The following is a 17,679-nucleotide window of genomic DNA, read 5'->3' as shown; positions in this document are numbered from 1 at the left end:
TGATTGTACTACATTCTATTGTATTGCAGTTTATGTGTTAAAATTATGCGGTTTAGGGGCATCGAGCATCAATTCATTTTATTTTATTTTTTTGAATGGTAGACGTTGATTTGAGATACAAGTGTTTTGAATTAAGAACTCCGTCACAAAACCAATTAAGCTTGTAATTTGAGGAGCTACTGTATAAGTGAAAGCCTATTGGCAGCCATATTTAGTGATTTTATTGATTGAGCGGCAGCGCAACAGCATAGTGTATAATATGGAGTATACAGTAACACTGTATTGCCCAGGACTACAGCAAAGACATAGGCAAAATATCTTAGCAGATAGTGTGAAGTGGAAAAGCATCCGTTTTGGAAATGCTAATTGCTAGATTATCTCCTTTGAAATCAACAGAAAATGTGGAATGTTTAACCTCCAACAAGAACCGCATAAAACGAGCCTCCTTGATGTCCTCATAGAGCCAGCGTCTGCATCTGGATGCGGACTCCTTAGTCAGCATGCTGGAAATGAAGGAATTCCTCACGCTGGAGAAGAAAATGAAATAAAGGAGGGCTGAAACACCTGAACAGGCCTGCCTTTTTGTACAAAACACACGGCTGTACCTGCTAGGGTGGTGCTTTCTGCAGCAAACATCTCCACTCGGACTTAGAGTGAATCCTTGGCACAAGAGCAGACTCTCTTTGGCAAACAGCAGCACCCCTTGAGTCACTTTCAGGCTGCTCACCATCACAACACACATCTTCGCATGAACCTAAACATTTAAAACACAGTGTAACATTGCATATCCACCCAGCACAGGCATCTCAGGCCTGACTTGATTGATCATTTTAATCACATAAACTAATCATTATTAAAAAGAAACCGATGTGCACTTCATTATAGGAGTTGATTGATGGGGAGGAGTAGGCCCGGCCCCCTTTCCAACATCTTCATTCAGCACCAAAATGACCCGCATGCTGCTTTCAGGGCTGGTTGGCACTAATGCTAACTGCATAGTGTTAATGTGTGTAATTCTATTGTCTCCCCCCCGTCATTTCACAGTGAGTGTGCACACCTGGCTGCCCCCCTGTGTTGGCCCCTCTGGGACACAGAGCCCCAAAACCATATGGGGCCCAAACATAGCCGCGGGCCCCTCACAATTTATACTAATCAAATCAGACTCCCTACCCCCAGATAGAAGAGTCACCCTTGTGAAGGAAGAGGAGGTCTTGCCTGTCCATTATTAGGAGAATTAATCACTGTCACATACACAATAGGCAACCTGCTAAATGATCAGAACCTCGTACAAACGTACGTGCCGTGATGAATAGTGTCATGTGAAAGAGTTTAAGAGTCTCAGATACGTGGCGCAACATTTTTACCCGCGCTAATATTAAAAGGCAATTTCCCTCAGTAAGCACAAGCTGCCATCTGGTTGCCTGGCCCCAACAATGACTAGATTTGAGGAAAACTAGTTAGAATTATTATCAACGATTAAATACATAACAATAAACTTGCTTCTTTATCTCCGTATTGTGCACTAGACAGATATGCATTATCAGTCTGAGAGATTTAGCTGCTGATGGGAGGAAGGAGAGAAAAGGGGGGGGCCTTTATTGACTGAGAGCTTAATGTCAGACCATTGATTTCTCCCCACACACATTACTGTCATAATCACACTATTGGCGCTGGAAAGCTAATTATGCGTGGGTCTGCTTTTGTGTGTTACTGTCCGCACTGTGTCCGCGCGTCTGCATATGTGTGTTGCTATGTGTACTGTATGTGTGTGTGTGTGTGTGTGTGTGTGTGTGTGTGTGTGTGTGTGTGTGCATTTCTCAGCGCTAATGACTGTGTTCATTTGACAGCATGCTCAGCAGGACTCACACACTTGAACCACTGCAAGACAAGTGCGCTGATCACACACTTACTAAGCAGATGTAAGACAGCTTGCATCACCTCCTACTGTTTTTATTAATACATCTGTCAGAAACATTAAAAGCCGCAGCTGGTTGCCAGAGTAAAGAGAATCCCTGTCAATATGCGCCGGAAACACTGAGCTGGGCCTCGGCATTAAAGCCTTAAACTAATGAGGGAAGACGAGCTATCGGAGTGCACGTCAGGTAATTCTGATTGTGAATGTGCCCAGCACACCACCAGCAGGCTCTCGTGCCACACTACCTCCTCTCCAGGATGCAGCTCCTGCAGGATGATGCGTATGTCAGCGCAGGTCTTCGTGTGGCAGCAAGGCTCAGGGGTGACGGGGTCGAGTGGATTTTCAGTGGCAGCAGGTGACTCTTTCAAAACCGGAAAGAAGGTCAGCCGATCGCACGCCTGTCCTCCATCTTCATCCTCTTCTTTAGCCTCGGCGCCGACTTCGCGCAGACTCTTTGGCTCTAATCCAAATGGAAAAAAAGAGTCCACAATATGGTGAATTTGAAACAACACAATCAGTGAATACATTTAGTTTTTTACTTAACCTGCATCAGCTTCTGTTTTGTTGTTGCTGTCTGCTGGCGTCCCCGTCCTCATACCCAAGGATAGAGCTCCTAGCATCTTTAAATATAAATATCATCACAATTTTAAAGCATTATTGCAGCCTGCCTGATTTTTGACTAAATGCATCTGAAGTAGAAATAGAGTGGAAAAGTTACAAAAGAGATGTAATTTGGATTTTAACAGAAAAAATGCCATAAAAGTCAAATTTTGAGAGTTCAAACCATTATTCAAATACACAACATCAACAAATATCGTGAGAGAAAAGTGTGCTATGTTTTTTCTTTGGCCTTTTTATGGAAGAGGGATTATTGTAACAACGCCACCATAGGGGGGTACCATCGATGAGGAAAAGTGTAACCTTCACCACAGAACCAGACATAGAACTTTGACTTCCTATTCCCTCGCCATTATGTGTCTGTCATGCAACTTCAAAGGCTGAGCAGTTTTACTTTACTTTTGTTTTATTAAACTGTGGTCACACTAGTTTTACACGAACATGACAGATAAGAATGTCTGATACCTAGGGCTGTTCCGATCCGAGATTTATGCTGCTGATTCCGATACTGGTCACCCATGAGTGAGATCGACCAATACCAATACTGATCACATGTACTAACTGTAAATGTTTCAATCTTTTTATGGTAGGTGCAATTGACAGCTTAACAATATCAGCACACTATTTAAACCAGTTCCTCATTATCTTTAATAAAGTGAAGTGAAGTGAATTACATTTATATAGCGCTTTTTCTCAAGTGACTCAAAGCGCTTTACATAGTGAAGCCCAATATCTAAGTTACATTTAAACCAGTGTGGGTGGCACTGGGAGCAGGTGGGTAAAGTGTCTTGCCCAAGGACACAATGGCAGTGACTAGGATGGCAGAAGCGGGGATTGAAACTGCAACCCTCAAGTTGCTGGCACGACCGCTCTACCAACCGAGCTATACAGTCCCATAATAAACATACAATTGTTTAGCAAAACAAAGTCAATAGTACACAATAACTAAACAAAATCAAAAACTACTATCTATTACTCATTAAAATCAATTTTGCCCTCTCAGTCCTCCTATGTCCAGGTATTTATAATCTGAAGTTGTAAACATTAAGAAAACAATTTTTTAAAATGATTTTGAGAAAATATCGATCAAAGCAATCTAGTATCGATCGTATTCATTATTTTCATACTACCAATTTATGGATCAATCCGCCCTCCTCTTGCATGCCGTGTTCGGACTGTGACAATGCTGACACACCAACAGTTGTTGTTATATTATCCTCTCTCTAGACTCTTATTAATCAACTTTTACATTTCCTGTTAATATCTGCTTACTTACTTCTATACGTTTACTAAAAATTTCTTGGTGCTATTTAAAGCTAGGTTATCTTAGCTATTAGCATGCCTACTCCTGGCTTTCTCTCAATGTGTAATATGTTTAGCCTCGTCCTCCAGTGATAATATACTTGATGATAATGCAGTTTATTTGGAGGTAATTATTATTAGTTTAGAGGAGCGGCGCCACACTGTGGATGGAGACACACAATTAGCTGCTAGCCGCTTGCCAGCCAGAGAGGATTGCCGTTTGTGATTGGCATTTAAAGAAACAACACATTCAGAACATTCGTTCTCAGGACTGGACTGTGCACCTTTCCTTCTTTTGCGCTATTTTTCTTTTTCTTTCCTTCCAATGTTTTGCATATTTGTAGACTGTCGCACTGATACTGGAGTTGCTTTTAATCTCCTTGTACCTGTCTATAGTGACAATAAAAGGCATTCTATTCTATTCTATTAAAGGCATTAGTCGGTCGATATCGATATTGTCATCTTAAAATTAAACTTAATTTAAATTACCTGTGGAGTTAATACAAGGTTTTGTGATGGTTTAGAATAGAATACAACTTCCTTCTTTTGCGCTATTTTTCTTTTTCTTTCCTTCCAATGTTTTGCATATTTGTAGACTGTCGCACTGATACTGGAGTTGCTTTTAATCTCCTTGTACCTGTCTATAGTGACAATAAAAGGCATTCTATTCTATTCTATTAAAGGCATTAGTCGGTCGATATCGATATTGTCATCTTAAAATTAAACTTAATTTAAATTACCTGTGGAGTTAATACAAGGTTTTGTGATGGTTTAGAATAGAATACAACGCTTTATTGTCATTAGAAATGAGAGCATGACAGAATTACACAAATTATTTTTGATGGTTCGTGGTAGAACAAATTCATTTACATAATATCCTTACGGGAAAATTTGATTTTTCATTCCAAATTAGACGGACCCAATTGCGTTCAACTTTCGAGTTTGTCCATAGACAACCACAATGTATTCTCACAGGTCATCTTTTGATTTCTTCATGCACTGCCGTAGGCAAGTAGACGAAAACACAATTCGAGTGCAGTTTTTCAATAGTGTGGCAAGTCTGTAAATGATCATAAAATTGAGGCCTGTGTACTGTACATAAAAACCTGCAGCAGACAAACTATAAATCCAAAGTATCCCTTTGGGTTATCATGGGAAGATTGCCTGCTCCAATTACTACTGTACCCGTCTGGATCGCCTTAGTTCCTTTCTGCGTATGCGTAGTCTGGTCCGGTTGGGTCCTTCGGCAGCGTCCTGGACCCAGTCACGGCTCAGCAGCACCCCAGGGCTCGGTCCAAACACGCCCCTCTCCCTCATCAGCTCTGTCTCCACATGCAACCACCGGGAGTTGACCCGATCCCGCTCACCTGCTCGTAACTGGGCCGCAGGAACAAGACAAGATGACAAGGGATGACGAATACAAATACGTTGCTTTGTTATTTCAAAATATAGATTGGGGAATAGTATTTTTATTTGAACCTGTAGGTGATTTGTCCTCATATTCTTGAACATGCGGTAACCCCTTTGTCGGTGTGACTCCATGTAGGAGAGAAACTCCTGTGAAAAAAGACAAGAGTAGCAAATGCAAATGCAAAACAGCAGTGCAATCGTTCTTCTTTTCATGCGCGCGCACACACACGCACGCACGCACGCACGCACGCACGCACGCACGCACGCACACACACACACACACACACACACACACACACACACACACACACACACACACACACACACACACACACACACACACACACACACACACACACACACACACACACTTGTATTTCTTACCTTCTTGGGACCTCCAAAAAATGTTTACCTCTTTAGGACCACCCTTGCTAGATATATAAATATTTGTACTTACAACATTAATAATACATACATACTATGCAAGTATAAAAAAGGTATGCTTTTAGTTATTTTTTATTTTTATTTATTTTTTTGTAATTGGTTTTTAATCCTCATTATTTACTTTAAGTTATTACAGTATGTCTCTACATACATATTTGTATTTATTTATTTAAAAAAAAAAAATTGGGCAAAGGGGGTGCATTTCAATTTCCAAGGCCCCCCTAATACATATGTTGACCAGAGGGGGAGCACTTTTAAAACCGATACACAGTCAATTTGAAAAATCCCTCCTTTTTGGGACCAACCTAATTTTGATAAATTTCACCACCGGGGGTGCAAATGACACATTCTCTATTAGATGCAATGGTTTTCCGTATTGAGACCATGATTTCTGTCCTAACTTGTTCACCGGACCTCATATGGACGGCACTTTTCCTTGTTGATGTCTCAAGAAGGGTAGAAATACAAGGACACACACACACACACACACACACACACACACACACACACACACACACACACACACACACACACACAAGATCACATTTTCATATTGTTATTTCCTCATGCAATTACAACACATTCATACAATTACATTGGCTCTAAATTGCATTCACGGGGGCCAAATAAGCTACTGGCTACAGCCTTACAATAACCCCTGTCTGAGAATGTAATCCTTTGTTGTGTGTGATCTAATTAACATAAACATTAATATCACCGAGCCACACCACAGTAGGGGGCAAGGTAAATGTGCGCGTGTCGATTAAAAGAGAAAAGAAAAAATAACAAGCAGAGCCGTGTTGACACTGCAGGATGCTGGTGTTGAGCAGACACACAGGGATCATATTCTGACTGTTAACTGCTTCATTAAGCCCATCATCACAGCAGTGCTCGCTGAGAGACGAGTGAAACAACATGTGTCCATCCTCACCGCTGACCCAGGACAGCCATTTAACCCAAGGAATGAACAACGCAGTAACTCTTTTATATCCAGTCTTATTTACAGATGCTAATTCTGCGTTTTGGGGCGTAATCTTGTGCGATAAACGAGTTGCAAAAACGTCTTGTGTTGTATAAAACAGGCAAAAATTAAGCTAATTTCAAAATAAACGAGTGAGTTGACAATCAAGTTTTGATTCGACGAGCGCGCTGGAGAATGAAAATCATTTTTCCAAATGACAGTGTATTTCTAAATGAGAAGTTGTGCACTGAAAAAAAGAGAAAGGCGGGCGTAATGCGAGGGGAGGACTATCAAAATAATACAGCCAGAAACGAGAGTAATAATGAAGTTTGCAAACTAGAGCTGTGGCGTGACAGATAAACAGCAAGTCATCTTGCAATTTCACTCCTTCAATTGGACAAACATAAGTAATATATAGCATTAATTACCCCATTTAGCAGATAGGAGACTGATTGGCTTTTAAATGCTGCATTAAATACATAACTCATCTCTTCCCACCGCAATTAACATCAGAACATCACACTCATTTCCATTTTAATGACTTTCCAACAATACGCCACCTTTGATGATAAGGCAACATAATGTCAACTTCATTCTGGAATGGTAGGGAATGTGTAATGAACTTAACGTGATCATTAGTGCTGTTAATTATCTTCGTAATATGAGGACACAGATATGATTATGGAAACGGCATTCTCTAATGAAATAATTATTTGGAAGACTTGCACAGCAGCTTGACTTTGCACTGCCTATCACTCTATATAGTTCTACTCAGCACATACAGAAGTATTGAAGATGGATTTTTATTCAATGTACTGCATGTTAATATCTGCCCAGTGCTCAGCCGATGTGCGCTACGGTGAATCCTTGAACACATCTCTCACTAGCCAAATAAAGGCCACAAGTTGATGATCCAGAAATTAATTATTGCCTCACTCGCTCCTTTGCCCGACCATTGCAGTGATCGGTCTATTTGTTTTAAACAAATCTCAGTGTTCAGTGTGACGTCCTTCAACAAAGTGCAGGGAAGAGAGAGATCCCTCTTGCTTCTTCTCACGTGGAAAAAACAATTCATCACCCTCTCTGAGAGCCTGTCACAGAGTGATATGATAAAGAAGAACATCAAATGAATAATGTTTTCATCAGATTGCTACCACTATAATTGCCAACCCAATTTCGGCAGGCAGGATACGTCCACAAACACACACACACACACACACACACACACACACACACACACACACACACACACACACACACACACACACACACACACACACACACACACACACACACGTGCACGCTTAGTGGTGTTGGGACAGACACAGACGCGGTAATTTCATGCCTGTGTGCCTGAGTAATATGTCCCCGCTCCCTGCTCCAGATGGCCTCAACGTCTTAAGCGTTGTGGGGGAACTAATGATCTGGGCCGCGTGTTTCAGGGGGAAAAACAACAATAAACGCGTCTTTAACCTTCAGCGGCAAACGGCAGCAAGTGTTCTCATGGACAGAACGAGCTGGCATCAATTACTGTGCCCACTCAGGGGTGATCAGCTGTGATCATCCAAATCCATTTAAAGAAATGATAAAAAATTTTAAAAAAATCCTCCCACATGGCGAGAAGGCCCCAAGCACAAACATAGCGGTGACTTTGGGAGAAGTGTTGGTTTGTTTGTGTCGTGTCCTGGGAAGTGAGCGTATACCTCCGCCGTCACTCTCTCCTTGTCCTGTTTCCTCATAGCTGAGCGAACAGCACTGCTGATCATGTCAAACTTGTTGTGGGAGCTGCTGGGCATTGCTTGCTTCTGATTTTCTGAAAGAATATGACACACCAATATGTGAAATGCCAAGGGCAAAAAACATAAGGGCTTGTATCTCTTTTGTTAGCAACATGCTAAAGCAACCACGATGCAAAAAGGAGCGGGCAGACTGTTCTTCCTTCCAGGTGCTGTCAGAGTGTAAAATTTAACAATGTAAGGGGAAAATGCATTGTGCATTACATTTGTGTATAGTAACGTGCATTGTCGTATTGTATCATATCTAATTTGACTGTATACGATTGTAGTACACTGCATTATATCATCCTATTGTATTTTATTATACATACTGTAGGAACTGTAAAAAAAATAACCAGGATTTCACAGCATTTAATTGTACTTTTTCCACAGTAAAATACTGTAATCAATACGTACTCTAACATTACAACAAATAACTATAAAAATGATTATACCCTTATGTTTCACTGCAATTACCTGTTATTTCACAGTAAAAACAAGTCCTATATTAATATAAAGTATAATATCACTATAAATTCAAACTGATTCGTCTCTTAAGGCAGTGGTTCTCAACCTTTTTTCAATGATGTACCCCCTGTGAACATTTTTTTTAATTCAAGTACCCCCTAATCAGAGCAAAGCATTTTTGGTTGAAAAAAAGAGATAAAGAAGTAAAATACAGCACTATGTCATCAGTTTCTGATTTAGTAAATTGTATAACAGTGCAAAATATTGCTCATTTGTAGTGGTCTTTCTTGAACTATTTGGAAAAAAAGATCTAAGAATAACTAAAAACGTGTTGAAAAAAAACCAAGTGATTCAATTATAAATAAAGATTTCTACACATAGAAGTAATCATCAACTTAAAGTGCCCTCTTTGGGGATTGTAATAGAGATCCATCTGGATTCATGAACTTAATTCTAAACATTTCCTCACAAAAAAAAGAAATCTTTAACATCAATATTTATGGAACATGTCCACAAAAACTCTAGCTGTCAACACTGAATGTTGCATTGTTGCATTTCTTTTCACAGTTATTTTTGACAGACCTTTTAGTGACAAACCTGAGCTTGTGCTTCACTGAGTTTATGAACTTACATTCATATTTTGTTGAAGTGTTATTCAATAAATATATTTATAAAGGATTTTTGAATTGTTGCTATTTTTAGAATATTTAAAAAAAATCTCACGTACCCCTTGGCATACCTTCAAGTACCCCCAGGGGTATGCGTACCCCCATTTGAGAACCACTGTCTTAAGGGATTCCGAAGATTACGTTGCACAATCTTGTACAGTAAATGACAGTATATTGTTAAAAACAGAGTAATTAACTATAAAATTACAAATTTGAAGTAACAACATATAGTTGTAATGTTATTGTAATTACACTGCAAAAACTGAAATCTACCGGTAAGTAAGATTAAATATCTCAAATAAGAGTGATATTTGCTTATTTTCTGTCTGATAAGATAATTCTTCTCACTGAGCAGATTTTATGTTAGAGTGTTTTACTTGTTTTAAGTGTTTTGGTCCTAAATTATCTCAGTAAGATATTACAGCTTGTTGCTGAGATTTTATGACCTATATTGAGTAAATCATGCTTGAAACTTGAATATCAACTCATGCAAAGTTGTGTCATCAACACTCACAAGTATAAAACTACTATTTTGAAGTAATAATTTCTTATTTCAAGCATGAAAAAAAAAATCATAACCTTGACACAATTGTGTCTCATATTAAAACAGATGACAGCCAAATGGACTTTGCTGTTTTATTTTCAATGAAACAATAGAAAATATGTACACATATAGTAGTACAGTTGTTATTAGTGAGAATATACTTATTTTAAGGTACTTTTGGGTTCATTGAGGTTAGCTAATTTTACTTGTTTTGGAAAGTCTTGACAAGCCAAATTTTCTTGTTCTATTGGCAGATAATTTTGCTTAGTTCAAATAAAATACTCCTCATTTTTGTTAGTTTTTTTCTTGTATAGAATCATGTTATTTCATACAGTTCTATTACAAAGTGCATTGGAATCTCCAAAGTTGAACGTTATCTCCAATTACCCCTTTGGAAATGATGTGAGTGATTAAAAAACAAGTGAAGATGTTTTTTCGAGGTTCAAATTGTCTATCATTAACTGCGCATGGAAAGTTCAAAGGAACATTTTAACCTTCTTAACTGACATACAAGTACAACAAGAAGTTAATCATTGTATTGAAAAAGCAAATACAACTAAATAAAGTAAAACTACTCAATCTACCATTGGAATACATCCAAGAGGCAACTCAATCTACTCTTCTAATATTGAGCCCAAATCAGAGCTGACCTGAGTGCAGCAGCCAGGCTTTGTGTGCAGTCTCCTCCCACAGTGGGCTGATGTCAGTCATGCTCGCAGGTGCCCTCTCGGCTGTGTGGCTGGCCGAGATCTCTATCTTGTACACTTCTTCCAGTGTGTGCTGCCGCTCTGTCATGACCTTTGACCAGCAGGTCTTTGCTAAGGATATCAGTTCTTTGTCATCTGAAACACAAAGGCCTAAATAGCATCCAAAAAGCATTTCAAGACTGTCCAATTGAGCATTGAGCTGTATTTATATAGCGCTTTACTATACCTGCACGAAACCCAAAGCGCTTAACATTACACGTCACATACATTCACCAATTCCCACACACAATCACAAACTGATGGTGAATGTAAAAAAAAAAAAGGTTCACATGGTTTACATACCTGTGGAAATATCGGAGTCAACGTCTGCTTCATGTTGGGATTTGGCAGGTAATGGGCGGGCTGCAAATTTTGCTTTTTGTGCACCCCAAAATCCTTCAGGGAAGCTTCACAATTAAAAAAAAATATATATATATATATATTAAATGTAGTTACGGCAGTGCAATTTCCATAAATGCTTCAATCAACCTCTCTAATGAAACAAAGTCTCCTTTAATTGCTGGATGCGTGCTTGACAAAAGGAAATAACCGATGAGGTCTCGAATTTGTGTCAGGTAAAAAAAAAACATTCTGTATTAACATATGTGCCTGTATTTTTTTGTATTTTTTCAGGGGAATTAAAAAATATGGCAGTACAGTATCTACATTTGAAGTACCAGCACCTTTTTTTTTTTTTTTTTTTACCAGTGGTCAACACTCAGCAGCTTTTTTTATTTAAATTTTTTAACTGAACATCCAGCCGGTTTGACTACATTTGCATTCACTTTAAAAATGTTACTCAGTTGTTGGAGTGAAATATGCACGTGTTATACTTAGTGTTGTTTCCTATTTACTCATTAGCTGTATCAATGCTGACTGAACAGTTTGCACCTTTACCACCATTACAACATCGGTTCTGTTGCTGCTGTGTTGTGCAATAAACTTGTTAATAAAGGACGATGTGGGAAAAGAAAGTTACGTTTTACTTTTTCATGCACTCCAAATGACGACCTCTCTCCAGTTATGGCCTACCATCCTTGCAGTCTCGGTACACTGTAAAACTATTTCATTGTAAATTCACAGCAAAGTACCGGATAATAATTGCATTACTATGACAGCAACATTCGCAGTCATTTACTGTGAAATATCTTTATAGCAATTTACTGTGACTGCAAAGCTGTGATTTTGCTATTAATAATAATGTTACAACTAAATTCTCTAACTTCACAGTTGTAACTTAATAGTTAACTAAAACAAAATCACCACAATGTGCTGCGACTTCACAATTGTTATTTTATTGCTAACTACCCTCTCTCTCGTTTTAACAATATACTGGCACCTACTGTACAACAGTGTGCAACATAGTCTACGGAACCCCCTAAAAAGACAAATCCGTTTGAAATTACAGTAATTTGTTGTGATATTACAGAGTATTTTAAGGTGAAATAAAAGTTAATTGCTGTAAAATATGAGTATCATAATTTTTACAGACATTTGTTGTAATGTTACAGTACATTTTGATTCCGTATTTTACTGTTAAAAACAAATACTGTTAAATGCTGTGAAATTCTGGTATATTGTTACAGTGTAAATAAACACTCTGGTTATAGTTACAGTATGTATGGTATGTTTTACCTGCCAGAGCCAATCAATAAGAGACAGTGAAGAAGGCATGTGATGAAGTTCACGTTGGAATTGTACGTCGCCATGAGAACATCCCAGCGATCATTGATGGTTTGGAAAGTCCTGATGATGCTTTCCATCTCTGCTTGGGAATGTCGGGGTTGAGACAGGAAGTAAAGCAGTACTTTATTGGTGCAGGAGTAGAGAGCTGATACAGTCTTCTCCTTATGGTTTTGGCCTCTTTCAAGTGCCTAAAAGTAGAGTATTGAGAAATACTATAGGTCAGAACTATTAGAGGAACGTTACTCTTCCCAATTAAAGGATTCACAAGCGATGCACATTTATTTTCCTGCTTCACTCCGCTGCTCTTAGCATGCTGGGCGCAGCATGACATGGGCGGTTTACGGCGCAGTGTTTACGTAAAGAGCGCAAGCATGGGTGTGTTGTGCTCATCTCACCACTACAATCTGATCTGCGAGGAAGTTGAGCAAACTCTCAGAGGCCCCCAGGAATGTTCCATTGTAAAGTGTTTGAACCAGAACTTTACTGAAGAGCACCACATTCCCCATCAATGTGCAAGTCTGGCCTGTAGAGCTCTGCGCTATGGAGCCTAAAAAAAACCATCACGGTTTTTACATGTTGATACGTGCATTTAATATACATGATATACCTTGTGAAAAGATCTGAGTGGTGTTGTCTTCATCATTGCTGAGCATTTGGATGGTGTCCATAATGAACTCCAGCAGCTCAGTCTGGAAACTCTGCCTCTGTTTCAGCGATGCCGCATCTGGACAGAACTATAATATTTATGAGGATTATTACATTTTAGATCTTCCTGCAACATGGAATTGCAAAATACTCAACACAGCCATTCTACTTTTGTTTTTTTCTCCTTTCTAGGGTATTACTTAATTACTGCCATTGCTCTTCTTTATTTATTCCGTAACTAAGCAAAGAGTGGCACCTTCTGGATCAGTAAAAGTCTTGCAGCATGTGGCGAAAGTGCACACATACATATGGACATTTAGGGGTGAACTTAAAAATAATGGCATTGTTCATGTGCGGATATTTACCTCAACTAGTACCACTAGAGGATGTGTGTTGCTGTTGCCACACACATTAAAAAGGCTGTCCTTCAGGAGAACACGCATGAAGACGTATACTGGCTTCCTTGCTGACTGTCTCTTGAGTGCATCCTCGTTATCCTTCATTCTGCAAGGTTGACGCTGGCCCTTAAAAGGTCACAACCAGTAAAATAAACACAAGACATAGAAGAGATGTGACTAAAATAAACACACTAACCTCTGCACTGTGCCAGGAGAACACGACAGCAGCGAGCGCATGAAGGAACTCTGTAGATGCCCACAGTGGGTCTTGGGGTCGAAGGTCACGCAGTAGACAAAAGAACTGCATCACACTTTCGGGGAGCTTCACCTCCCATGATGCACCAGTGCCTGGCCTCTGCTTTGTCAAAATAAAGGTTGTGATCATTTTAAGTTAAAATGTTCATGAAAGTTAAGAAATAGTAGATAACTTATATAGTTTTTACTTCCGTGATGATGACTTTGACCAGTTCCAGTAGTATTGTTGCAGCCTCCACACAGAGTTGCAGGCCAGGAGTGTCTGCTTGGCTGTCAATCAAGGACTGGAAAAAGTCATCCAAGCTCACCTGCAGATTATGAGTGACAGGATTACAAGCATATCATCAAATATACATATTATTCATTTAGGACTTGCAAAATAGCCACCTCTTTGTCAGGAGAATGGCTGATCTTCCTGTCCAGCAGCAGGGCAGCCAAAGCTTCATAGACCTGAGGGAGCTGACAGTGTCTGAGCAGAAGACCTTGGAGAACTTCAAAGCCAGGGCATGTAGCACTGGAGCATTCATACGACCAAGAGTGAGCCCGAAGATTGTCTAGAAGTGGAAAGATGAAAAACAAGAGAGGGAAAGTTAGTTTAGGGCACTGGTGTCAAACTCACATCTAACCCGCCACTCATTTAACGCGGCCCACGAAAGCCTAGAAATGATGTGTGTCAGTATTCATTCTTTCCATTTTGACAGAAAGAAATACATGTACTGCATGCAGTTGCATACATGTTTAACCTTAATATAAGCTAATATTGCAACAAATATATCATCATACCCGAGAGGGACAAGTGGTAGGAAATGGATTGATGGATGAACAATCCATAAAATGTTATTAAAATATAAATAAATACTGCAACATCTACTTGACTTGATCACCCATTAAATTGTACACTATAAGAATGACAATAGATTGTGCGGTGAAAAAAAAAACAACCTGTAAAAAATGTTTTTACTGTAAAATTCTGCCAACAGAGGTAGCAGTTTTTACTGAAAATGCCAGATTTTTTTTTTTTTAGATTACAGTGTACGTGAAAAATGTATACAATAATAAAATGCGTAGACTATTGTGTAGTATTATAATGAGGCCACTCCTTACACATTTATATTCAAATATTGTTCAGCCATAACTGCAATCTGGCTCTCACTGAAATCAAGTTAGACATCCCTGATTTAGGGTCACATGTTGGCCTGATACATAGCCGAGAATTCCGTTAAACACTACAGAAATAACTCAAAAAAAGCACACATTTGATAATCTTTGAGTCACTGCACTTTAAAAAAATCAAAAAGTAATAATATTAGAAGGAAAGAGAAACAGCGTCATCTAGTGGGAACAGTTGGGCACTGCTAAGGTTGCAACATTTCTATTTTGTATAATGTACCATTGGTTCCTTGATGTTCACTGTAGTTTATGGGAGAATAAGTCACAAATATTTACAGATAGAATTGGATTAAACTAAAATACAAACTATTTAATTTTAAACATTGTTCAAATAAGAAATCTCCAAATTAATTAACTTCAGTTTTTTCTGTAAATTTACCAGCAGTTTCCTGCCCTTTGCCTGTCTAAATACAGAACTCCAGCTGGGAGTCATTGTTAAACTCATGTGTACCCATAATGGAAAAAGGCTCCTCTGTGCCATCTATGAGGCTTCCGGGGACCACGGCCTCCCTGAAGCTGCTGAGTTGTGTGGCACTGGACAGGAAGTGTGTGAGCAGGACAAGTCCCAGTTTCAAAGTAGAAGAATGAAGGTGCGGCTTCAGGAAGAGCAGGAACCAATCGCTGCCCAGGACATTAAAGACAGCATTCTGCTGACTGGAGGGGGATAACAACATGACAGCTGTAGTTAACATTGCTTCCATTACATCATGGAACACGGTTTCTTTCAAATTAGATTTTTTGTTTAGGCAAAGCAAGCAAACACATGTAACCCACTCTTTGATCAAAGGGCTGTCGGAGGCAAGGATGTCACAAAGAACAAGTAACAGCTGGTTACGGATCAAGATGAGGCTGGCGGGATAAGAACTTTCAGCTAAGAAAGCATAGATAGACAGGTGCGGGTTATTACAAGTAAAAAAGGTGCCACTTGGGGGGAAATAATTCAGAGATGCAATCTTGTCTACCTTTTGTTTCTTGGGAAACATCACTGTCAGACATGCCATGGCTTTCAGTGGTGTTACGTAGAGGAGGGAGTGTGTAGACCAAAAACAGACCAAGTCTGACAAAATAGAAAAACAATATTCACATAGCCATTCATTTTGTCATAATAATAACAATTTGATTTATATAGTGCCTTTTGAGACACTCAAAGTGCTTTATAGTGAGAGCTTATAATTCATTCAGTCTACATTCACACATACTGTAGGAGTTGGTGAGCTACATTTGTAGCCACAGCTTGCCTGGAGTAGAACAACAACTCATTAAACCAGTCAGTCACAGGGTGATTAGGTTTGGGAATTTACCATTAAAGTCATCTACAGTGGTACCTCAACTTACGAGCACGATTCGTTCTACCACCAACCACCAACTATTTCCAAAGTTTGTTGTTGTATTTCACCCAATAAGAGACATATGGGGCCTGATCTACTAAGACCCCAATTAACACGCACTAAATAGCATGGGCAAGTTATAAAATTGCGTGTTCTACTAAGACTGTGTGTACAATTAATAACAAGTGCAAAAGTGGGAAAACAGCACTATTTAAATGAGGTTTTTGTGTGTACTACCAGCTGTGCCCATGGAGACACTCATTTCCCTCCTAATTCATGACATCCTGTAGGCCAACCTGTGGTGTTTTGCCATGTTGTGGAACATGCAGCACACAACTATAATCTGTACCCACTTTTCTGGGCTACATAGAAGCACAATCTAGACTCCAGATCCTATTTTTAGTGTGCCAAAGCTGTAAGCCGCCACAGTGTTGTGAGGCTATTTCTGGAATGATCCAGCAGCAAGAAAATACCAGAGGTTTTTTCATATACTGTTTTTAAAAAAATAGTCACATTAATTTGTTTTAATCAGCCCATTATGTTATCTAGCAGTTTAAAATCATAAAATGTATGGTCTAATACAGGGGTCACCAACGCGGTGCCCGCGGGCACCAGGTAGCTCTTAAGGACCAGATGAGTCGCCCGCTGGCCTGTTCTAAAAAATAGCTCAAATAGCAGCACTTACCAGTGAGCTGCCTCTATTTTTTAAATTGTATTTATTTACTAGCAAGCTGGTCTCGCTTTGCTCAACATTTTTAATTCTAAGAGAGACAAAACTCAAATAGAATTTGAAAATCCAAGAAAATATTTTAAAGACTTGGTCTTCACTAACTGACAAGCAAACAGATAACAGATTTGGTGTCCAGTTCAAAGTGTGACATGATTCATTTAAAAATTTGAGAGTTGACTTTTGTATTTTACATGAGTTATTATTTGTACAAACATGGTGCAAAGTAATTCATGATTTGTTAAAAAATGTTAGTGGCTAGCTAGTTAAAATGGGATATTGTGATTTCACAAGATTGTCTTAGAAGTGATCATTTGAAAATGTTCAATTTGAAAAATGTGCACTTAGAGAAAATATAAAAATAAAGTGTTGCATATTGATATTTATCTGTTTCTATATATATTTATTGTGAGAAATCATTAAGATGATCAGTGTTTCCACAAAGATAAATATCATTAATTATTAATGATAACATAGAGTTAAAAGTAAATTGAGCAAATTGGCTATTTCTGGCAATTTATTTAAGTGTGTATCAAACTGGTAGCCCCTGCGATGAAGTGGCGACTTGTCCAGGGTGTACCCCGCCTTCCGCCCGATTGTAGCTGAGATAGGCTCCAGC

The 17,679-nt window shown here is 39.0% G+C and overlaps 1 protein-coding gene across 6 annotated transcripts in view; it reads right to left on the bottom strand.

Annotated features, from left to right (window-relative positions):
* wdfy4 (WDFY family member 4) overlaps positions 1 to 17,679 on the bottom strand; it is a 79,949-nt gene that overhangs the window by 29,545 nt on the left and 32,725 nt on the right. For 5 of the 6 annotated variants that reach the window (XM_061951031.1, XM_061951106.1, XM_061951062.1 and 2 more), the window contains 19 exons: positions 15,968 to 16,062; positions 15,780 to 15,876; positions 15,457 to 15,659; positions 14,223 to 14,389; positions 14,024 to 14,143; positions 13,777 to 13,938; positions 13,548 to 13,706; positions 13,145 to 13,271; positions 12,933 to 13,084; positions 12,487 to 12,725; positions 11,155 to 11,258; positions 10,756 to 10,947; positions 8,354 to 8,463; positions 5,315 to 5,392; positions 5,021 to 5,212; positions 2,460 to 2,535; positions 2,161 to 2,375; positions 606 to 754; positions 416 to 527 (listed from right to left, as the gene is read on the bottom strand). In XM_061951031.1, coding sequence (XP_061807015.1) covers positions 416 to 527; positions 606 to 754; positions 2,161 to 2,375; positions 2,460 to 2,535; positions 5,021 to 5,212; positions 5,315 to 5,392; positions 8,354 to 8,463; positions 10,756 to 10,947; positions 11,155 to 11,258; positions 12,487 to 12,725; positions 12,933 to 13,084; positions 13,145 to 13,271; positions 13,548 to 13,706; positions 13,777 to 13,938; positions 14,024 to 14,143; positions 14,223 to 14,389; positions 15,457 to 15,659; positions 15,780 to 15,876; positions 15,968 to 16,062 — 2,749 coding nt within the window. The remainder of the gene's footprint in view (positions 1 to 415; positions 528 to 605; positions 755 to 2,160; positions 2,376 to 2,459; positions 2,536 to 5,020; positions 5,213 to 5,314; positions 5,393 to 8,353; positions 8,464 to 10,755; positions 10,948 to 11,154; positions 11,259 to 12,486; positions 12,726 to 12,932; positions 13,085 to 13,144; positions 13,272 to 13,547; positions 13,707 to 13,776; positions 13,939 to 14,023; positions 14,144 to 14,222; positions 14,390 to 15,456; positions 15,660 to 15,779; positions 15,877 to 15,967; positions 16,063 to 17,679) is intronic. The other variant, XM_061951070.1, reaches the window with a different exon arrangement.

The sequence above is a fragment of the Nerophis lumbriciformis genome, linkage group LG02 (genome assembly GCF_033978685.3).
Source record: "Nerophis lumbriciformis linkage group LG02, RoL_Nlum_v2.1, whole genome shotgun sequence".
In the NCBI taxonomy this organism is placed as follows: domain Eukaryota; kingdom Metazoa; phylum Chordata; class Actinopteri; order Syngnathiformes; family Syngnathidae; genus Nerophis; species Nerophis lumbriciformis.
The sequence above is the reverse complement of the archived record's forward strand: the minus strand, read 5'-3'. Positions and strand labels throughout refer to the sequence as shown.